This window comes from Temnothorax curvispinosus, unplaced genomic scaffold (genome assembly GCF_003070985.1).
Source record: "Temnothorax curvispinosus isolate PA1 unplaced genomic scaffold, ASM307098v1 QBEX01013294.1, whole genome shotgun sequence".
Classification (NCBI taxonomy): domain Eukaryota; kingdom Metazoa; phylum Arthropoda; class Insecta; order Hymenoptera; family Formicidae; genus Temnothorax; species Temnothorax curvispinosus.
Genome location: NW_020223074.1, coordinates 1 through 8494, shown reverse-complemented (window position 1 = coordinate 8494; position 8494 = coordinate 1). Strand labels below are relative to the sequence as shown.

General features: G+C 33.9%; 1 protein-coding gene across 1 annotated transcript; it reads right to left on the bottom strand.

The window, feature by feature from the left end:
* Positions 1-373: 373 nt before the first annotated feature.
* On the bottom strand, positions 374-8311 carry LOC112463467 (piwi-like protein Siwi). Its single transcript, XM_025029893.1, has 8 exons — positions 8109-8311; positions 7235-7443; positions 6944-7129; positions 6694-6864; positions 5641-5923; positions 5095-5447; positions 4397-4805; positions 374-2934 (listed from the first exon to the last, which is right to left on the bottom strand). Exons 1-8 carry the CDS (start codon positions 8278-8280, stop codon positions 2291-2293), a joined length of 2427 nt encoding a protein of 808 aa, XP_024885661.1. The 5' UTR covers positions 8281-8311; the 3' UTR covers positions 374-2290.
* Between the last annotated feature and the right edge of the window lie 183 nt (positions 8312-8494).

Sequence of the window (8494 nt, the reverse complement as noted above, 5' to 3'; positions counted from 1 at the left end):
TGAATATCTGAACGCAGCCTTAGAACGTTCATTCATTAGCTTTTAGCTTCAAATTGCTCTCATTTTGAAGCTATTGCTTGAAAGTAATTTTTGCTAGAGGAAAAGATCGTTTTTCTGGCACAGAGAATCACACTGTGTATTTCGTATACACGAATTTTGTCTATCCCAGATCATAGAACAAAAGATGAAACAGTAAAGTATCCTCGACTCAATTTTTAGGCTTGTTAAAATATATTTAACAAAGCATCACGGACGAGCTATGCAATGATTGCATGACACATCTATAAAGTTCAGAAAATACACCATATGTATACATATATGATTTATTTCATTATACATTACTATAATATCGCCAACATCGATACACTTATCAAATCTTGAAAAATAGAAGAATGTCGTAATTCGAAAAAATTTGGGAGTATTAATTGTCGAAAATAGAGGAATTTTATATTAGAATGAAAAGTTAATTTAATCACTAAAACAAATAAGATATTTCCTGCTGTAATAATTCGATTTCGAAATGAACACATTTTCTATTTTATTTCATTTTTTTAAGAATAGTTGCTTTTCATTTCAAAACTCAGATAATTCTCGTTTGTGACGTCATAACTCAGTTCAATGCACGTTCTTCTTGCATGCTGGCAAGCAAGATTTTATCCTCAATCGAGACCGTGTGCTTTAATGAATCTAATAGATTCACGTTAAAAGTGATACTACGAATCTGTATTGTTATGCGATAGCTCTGTCACAAAAATAAGCAGGTAAATACAAAATGACTTATCTTACCTGAGTATAAAATACTCACATAAGTTACTGCAGAAGTAACGCTCGCATAAACGTAGTATCAAATCACTTGAGTGTAAATGGAAAGCAACTATTAATTTTAGAAGTGGATTCGTTGACACTGATAAAAAAATGTCAACCAACTTCTTTAAAAAAAAAAAACTTGTCTTTTTGTCTTAAAAATAGATTCAAATATGGATGGAAAAGTTTGCTTTCTTTTGAATGCTTTTAGACACTTTATTCCTGCAATTTGATTGAATTTGAACACAGAAAAAAAATAAGTTGCTTCAACACTCGCAAATCGTCGCGTCGCGTAAAAGAGTCACGGTCGGTCTCGCTCCGCGTGTACTTGGCGTGAGACACTACCGTGTCTTGATTAAATGTCAACGTCACGGGCTGCCACAAGCATAAATAGTATAATAGCATAAATAATTCTTAATTGGATATTATTGGACCAAATGTTTAAATTATTAAAACAATTATCTGGTATTTTTTGTTCACCAATATTGATATTGCATTAATAAATTTCATCTCAATAACACTGATGCTGTTGATACATCATTTTTTTCCGTGGACAAAATTGTAGCTATACTCAGAAGTGCAGTTACAATATTTTTCATCGGTGCCGTTAAAAACATTCCTTACTCGTAATGCAATTAAAACTATGCACATAAAAAAAAAAAAAAAAAAAAAAACAATAGAAATGTATATCTTATAAATCATCTCTTTACATTTATAAAGTCTGAAATCGAAAGAAATATGGTTTATAAATGTAACTTTGGTATACAAAAGGTGAAACTAAAATTCCTACTATTGGATTATGGTAACTAACATAATAGATCAGTTTCATTTGCTTGAACGTAGCATCGCGTCCAAAAAATGAAAGAAAAAGATTCCGAAATCAATGATTACAACATACAAAGATAACATGGAATGGCTCTCTTAGGAATAAGTACTGATATCACATCAAATCGCGGAAAATTCATTATCGATAATTCGATAATGCGATAGAACCCTGTGTAATCTCAAGTTACTGCAGTCGTATTGAATATCAATATTATATTCAATCATGATATTATATGAAAAATAAATGAGTCTTATATAATAGTTCATTTCAATATTACAACGCGGAGACTTAAAAATTGTCCGAGAAGTCAGGGCGCTAAAATAGCTGTCGATAGATACCAATTACATTCCAGTTTTGTGCTTATTTAACTTCTTTTCTAAATAATGTTTCATATTAATGTTAATGTAAAAAAAATTACTTTTTTATCATAAAGTATTATTTCATAGCAGCGTTATTTCAAGAGTAATAAAAGTACTATTACACTTGGTTTTTTTCTTTTAGAGTTCCAACCCCTTCGAGATCTCAAATCATCGTGAAAATAAAACTTCGCTCCTGTAAGTAATCTATCTTAAATGTAATAAAAGAAAAGTAAAAGTAAGAGATAATACGTACAAAACTGAAAAAAAAGAATGAAATAGTATAACACTACCAAATGCGAGATTACAAAAAGTACAACGTGTTTTGTAGTTGAGAGTTCGGCGCCCGATGAATGAACTTACTCACCAGGAACGCCAGCTTGTGAGCATAGTGGCAGGGTGCCGGTACTCTAACGGTGTTTGAACAATTGTAATACATATGGGTCAGTTTGTACGTCATACGTTGTATCTTGTCGGGGTCTAAGCCGAGAGTGTCGTAAATGACATTGTACGAGGTAGGCGTTACCGTGCCCTGTCGCACCTTCTGCGATACGATAAAGAAATCGTACTTGATCGGGCTTGTAATGACGTCGTCAACTATCGTGCCTGGGGCCGGATTATCGTTGTTGTAAAAGAATCGCGTGTTTAGCCGCTTCGTCACGATTATAAAAGCCATCTTGTATTTGTTCGGACCGCCGTACAACCCGTCGAGCCTCTTCGTTATCTGTCCAACTTCACGGTCCATCACTTGCGCGATCTGACCCTCGCCGACACCGTCGCGATAAATCACAATGTACGCCGGCAGAAATTTGTTCTGCGCGTAGTACATTTGTGCGGCCTTGCAGATGTTATCGGAGAGATCATTCGACAGTTCCTCGCCGGTTTCGTGCGCGCTTACCGCGCTGAAGTACTTTGTCATCTGTTTATTCAGGGTAGCCACTGTAGCACCTGCAATAACGAATCACAATTAACAAGGAGAGATTAACGAGAAGAGATTGACAAAACCGAGAAGATTCGATAATGAATTCTAGAGAGCGCATTTATATTTTATGCATTTAAAAAAAAAAGTATTTTATAGCGAATTCGGACGCTTACACTGGTGCACACTGAGTGCGCACTATAAGGCTTGTTTATAATCTATTCTTATATTTAAAGTTGCTTAAATACACATTTAAAAACTTTTTAGCAAAAAAAAAATCTGTAATATCTATATGGATGCTGTACAAATCATTTTATAGACTAATTAAGATGATCTGTAAATATAACAATTGATTAAGAACAAGCCTTAGTGCGCACTCAGTGTGCACTAGTGCAAGCGCCCGAATTCGCTACTTTCCACGTTTTTCCTCTAAGATATAATTGATCCAAGATAAATTAAGAAACCTTGTATCGCAACGTTAAAATATGGCGACAAAAATCGACAGTTAATTTAGGAAAATTTGAAGATTAATTAAAAAAGCTATAATTACATTAGAGATGTGCGAATCAAAGATTTTTTATGTCGAGTCAAATTGAATCAAATTTTATTTCCTCTTTCGAATTCGAATCGAATCGACAAGATTTCATTCGAATCGAATTGTTGAAATATAATTTTTAATTAACAATATAATTATTATTAGGTTAAATTTTAACACATAGATAATAGAAAATTTTAATTTTTTTTTTTGAGAATTTTTTCAAATTTTTTTGAAGCAATTTTCCAAAATAAAAAAAATCGCGTTGGAAAAATCTGAAAAAATTCTCAAAAATCCTGTGTTATATACAAAAATGTTCAAGCAACAGCCTACAGTGACTGACGTCTGCTTCTAATTTTTTTCAATATTTTTTTCGAAAAAAGCTCGAAAAAAGTTCGAAAAAATTAGAAGCGAACGCCGGCCCACTTTAGATCAAACACAATTTTATAAAAAAAAATTTTTTGTTAATTTCGAGTGCATTTTAAAGTGGGAACAATAACATAAAAAACCGCCGACCAAATCCGAGAGGTCGAGGGTCAAACCCAGGTCGATTTGGCATGAAATGCCCCATATAATAAAAAATAAAATAAAATAATATAGTTCATTTTGCTTTCAGTACTCGTAGCTTACTATTTTTTTACGCATATTCACTAACAATTTGATAGGGTCACAAAACATGTCAAAAATTAAAAATATACTTTTTGATTGCTATTTAGCCACTCTGTGAGCGGTTTTATAATACTGAATGCATTCACTGAATGTATCTATTAACATAGTCGTATTTGGTTATTAACGGGGAATTGATTTTGTAAATTTGACAATATGTATGATTCTTATTCGAATCATCTAGATTCGAAATTTTCGAATAGTTCGCATATCTCTAAATATTACATGTTGCAATTTCGCGTTACTCTGTTTTGTGTGAGATTGTAAACTTCAAGAATTCTAATACTCACCGAAATCTTTGTTCTTCACTGCTGTGTCGTGGCAAACGTCGAATCCAATCATCATCATCCCTTCCAACGGAATTTCTACGAACCACGGTGCCCCGCCTAATTTACAGTTCATCTGTATCGCTATTTTTGTGGCGATAGACGTGACATTTTTATGTGACATCGTCCTCGACATGCAGACCTGCGATGGCACAGGCCGGTCCACACAGCACTTCTTCTTGATCGCCGAGTAGCGATCGCTGCGATTGTTCGATACCACGCAAAACACCATTTGTGGTACCCGCTTGCTTAGAATTTGTTCCAGCTTTTCGCTATACGAGCCTGGTCTATCATCGGGGATAATTTCTGTTGTCGGCAATTTCACATCAAATGATATTCCTGCTGCTACTTTCATTACAAGAGATATGAAATTCTGAAATAAAATATTATCAATTAAAATAAAAACTCAATATTTGATCAATATGCATTTTAATAAGAGTTTGCAATATCATGTATAATATTCAAAACATTGATTTACAAGAAATCAACATTTTTTCAAAATTATTATTTTTTTTTTTAGTTACATACACGTAACTAAAAGAAAGAATTTACTATTCATAATAAACAAATATATAAATACTATTAATAAATTTATATATAAATTAAAATTTATCTATGTATTTAATAATTTGTAGCGGTATTCAGTCTTGATTCAGCAATACCTTGGCTACTTTCTCATCTCTTTGCGTAACTACGAAGACCCAATTATGTAATGCTGGAGCAATTACGCATTTCTTATTTTGCATAGTTCTCGTCCAATCGCCATTATCGGCATTGGCAACTATATTTCCGCCGAAGAAGAGTCTCTCAGCAGCTAGCTCGCGCGCGGGAATATCAAGCAGCTTATTATCTAGCTGCAGGTTCCATTGGGCTAATTCTTGCCTAATAGCAGGTACTTCATGAAGTCTTCTATTAAATCTGATTAATCTATTCATACGCTTTCCAGGATCGACACGCGTCTCTTCAGCCAAACCCTTCATGAGTCTGAAATTTTCCCTCATATCGTCGGTTAAACCTGCAAATCACAATAATATCACAATATAAAGATCAAATAGTCAAAAGATATACTTATGAAGTTAATAACTTCATAAATATCATCAAAAACGGCAACATTTTTTCGCTGTTTAATTCAAAGACAATGAAAAAATTAACGAGGAAAAAATAAGGATAAATTGAAAAGTTGCCAATAAAACAATAGTATAACGTACCTGTTGCACGACATAATTCGGGCACTAAATAAACGAGGTTCTGGGCCGGCTCTGCAGCTTGTCGATCTCTCGTTTTGGATCTCGACACAAGCATTGGCTGTTTAAGATTACTAATCCTGATATCGTATTTATTTTTATAATAATCTACGTATGTTATTTTATTGCCTTTAAACTCAAATTCGTTGCTAGGAGTAGTCAAAAAATCTACGTCTTCAATACGGTATGTATTGTTGTTATAATCAGTAAGAACTACCGTATTGATCACAGCTTTAGCGAAATTTTCCTGCAAACACAGATACACATACATGTTTAATTTATTTTTACGGCGTAACCGAGAAAACATGAAAATACTTATTACAAAGAATTATAATAAAATTGAAAGTAAAATAGATACAGGGTATCTATACTGAGTATTTGATTATCGTACCATCTCTCGTGGCTCTCGTACGTAGGTAGAGTTGAACTGAATAAAAAACCCTTTTTTTTACCTGCTTTGCGAGTTTCTTAATAATTAATGAAGATCCACAAATCAATGTTCGCGCGATTCGGCGAGAAGAAACAGCCTCACGTGATGATTGCAGTTGTTACGCACGTGCAAGTTATTACAAAGCTTTGGGGAAAAACGTGCGTCTAGCAAATAATGCGTGGCTGTCTATTGACGCTGAATCGTGCGAATGCACACTTATTCGCTAATTTTTATTAATTAATTCCTCATTAATTATCGAGAAATTCACAAAACGATAAAGAATTTTTCTGCTCAGTTCAATTCGCTCTACCTGTTCACGAGAGGAGATACGATAATTATCTGTACACCTTGTACATTGATGATTTCATTTGAAGCTCTTGTTTCCTTACTGCAGAGATATGTTGAATTTGTGTAGTAGAAAAAACTGACATGATTACTCGTTTGTAATTCAAGTATGGCTACAATGTGGAAACTACAATGCTTACATGCTTTCTTGTAATATAAGCCTTTCTTGACAGAAAAGATGAGTTATTTTCACAAACATTCCGGCAAAAATCTAAGCAATTCTAAGAGAAAATATAACTTACTTTGTATCTGCGTTCGTCGACCCTCCAACACTGATTTAAGATGTCTAGCATTGTTTCCAATCGCATAACTTTACTCGTTATCTCGACACACATTAAGATATCTCGTTCATGTTGACGAATAGATGATACGTATCCTGGCCACAATTCCAATTTAAATTCCGGCAAGACGACCTGTATTTACACGACGAAACAATTATTTCATGAGCATCGAGTTTTCTCTGACCAACAATGCATTTGTAAATGTACTTACCTTGTTCGCAGGATCGAAATAATTGCGACCGACTAATTGTAGATTTAGTTGCTCGTAACATTTTCTCATGATTATGTTAAAGAACTGGATATAATGAGCATCTCCTACTAGCATATCACCAACAAGACGTACGGTAATCGTAACAGGCTGGTTATTTGATTGTCTGATTGAGGTAAATACCATTCGCTAAAATATTTCAATTATATTTGAAAACATACGCTTGAGAAGATACATAAACGACATCCAAGAGATGCATATTGCATCATACGAAGCTATACATTTGCTACTTACGTCGGACATTCGGTGACTTGTGTACAGTAGAGTGCCGTCAAAGATATATGCACCGAGAGTCTTTTGATGCACTCTGAGTAAAGCTTTACGCACACCTGTGTGATCTTCTTCGGGCGCAAAATCGACGTGATATTGATAAAGGGCCCAATCAGTCTCCTTCAGTAATTTGAAATAATTCACTTGGAGCACTTTGCGAATGCCAGATACACCTGAGAAATATCGAAATTGTAAGAAAATTTAATTTTATTAAGACAAAATAAAAATTATGTATGTAATACATATATCTATCCATCCATCCATCCATCCAACGATACTCCAGTTCAAGATGGACGCGGACCTTCTTAAAGTTTTGAGGTTTTGAGACAAGATTTGTTTTCTGGCAGTAGATTAACCTACTTCCCAACCTCCAATCTGGAGAGTCGGTTCCCTCTTCAGAGGGGTTCTCGTAGCAAGATACTCTCGGTAAGTTGACATCACCTTCCAAGAGGTGGCGACCGAATAAAAACCGATGATTTTAGTTGAATTTGAACTCGGATCTTTGATTCATTAGAGCAACGCACATTCTCTGCGCCACGATCGCTACTCATAACACAATACATGCAACATATATATTTATTTAAATACTGATATCAAATATAGAATGCTCTACAAAGTTATATCGAGAAATAATGTTGGAAAATTTGTGAACATGGAAGATATAAAATTTAAAAGAAAGACTAGAAAGAAAAACGAAAACAAAATAATATTCTACAAAGAATAAATACACAATAAGATATTTAAAAACATACGGAAGACACGAAGTAAATTTACTTTACAGTTTGTTAAATTAATAAATTAAGGATTATCAATTCATTAAACTACTATTATTGCTCACCTTTTTTGTTATCTACGTGGCTCGGCTTTGTAATTATATCTGCGGATAAGATTCTTTTCCCGCGGGCTGAACCTCGTCCAACTGACGCAACTACAGCACCGGCACCAGCCGCACCATCTCCACTGCCACTGGCTACGCAAAAAAGAATTGTGGTTTTATATCTAAAAAACATGTCTACAATAGTATAAATTGCTAAAGTATTTAGATTATAAAAATGTAAAGCCACAAAAAAAATCTAAAATACAGTGTCATACAAAGCGCGTATACTTATATCATTTATATGATACCATCAAATATTTATGCATCGGTGTCAGCCTTATAGTAATATGAGAAAAAGTATGACCAAAAATCTCATGTATAATATAATTTTATGCTTAAAAAGGATG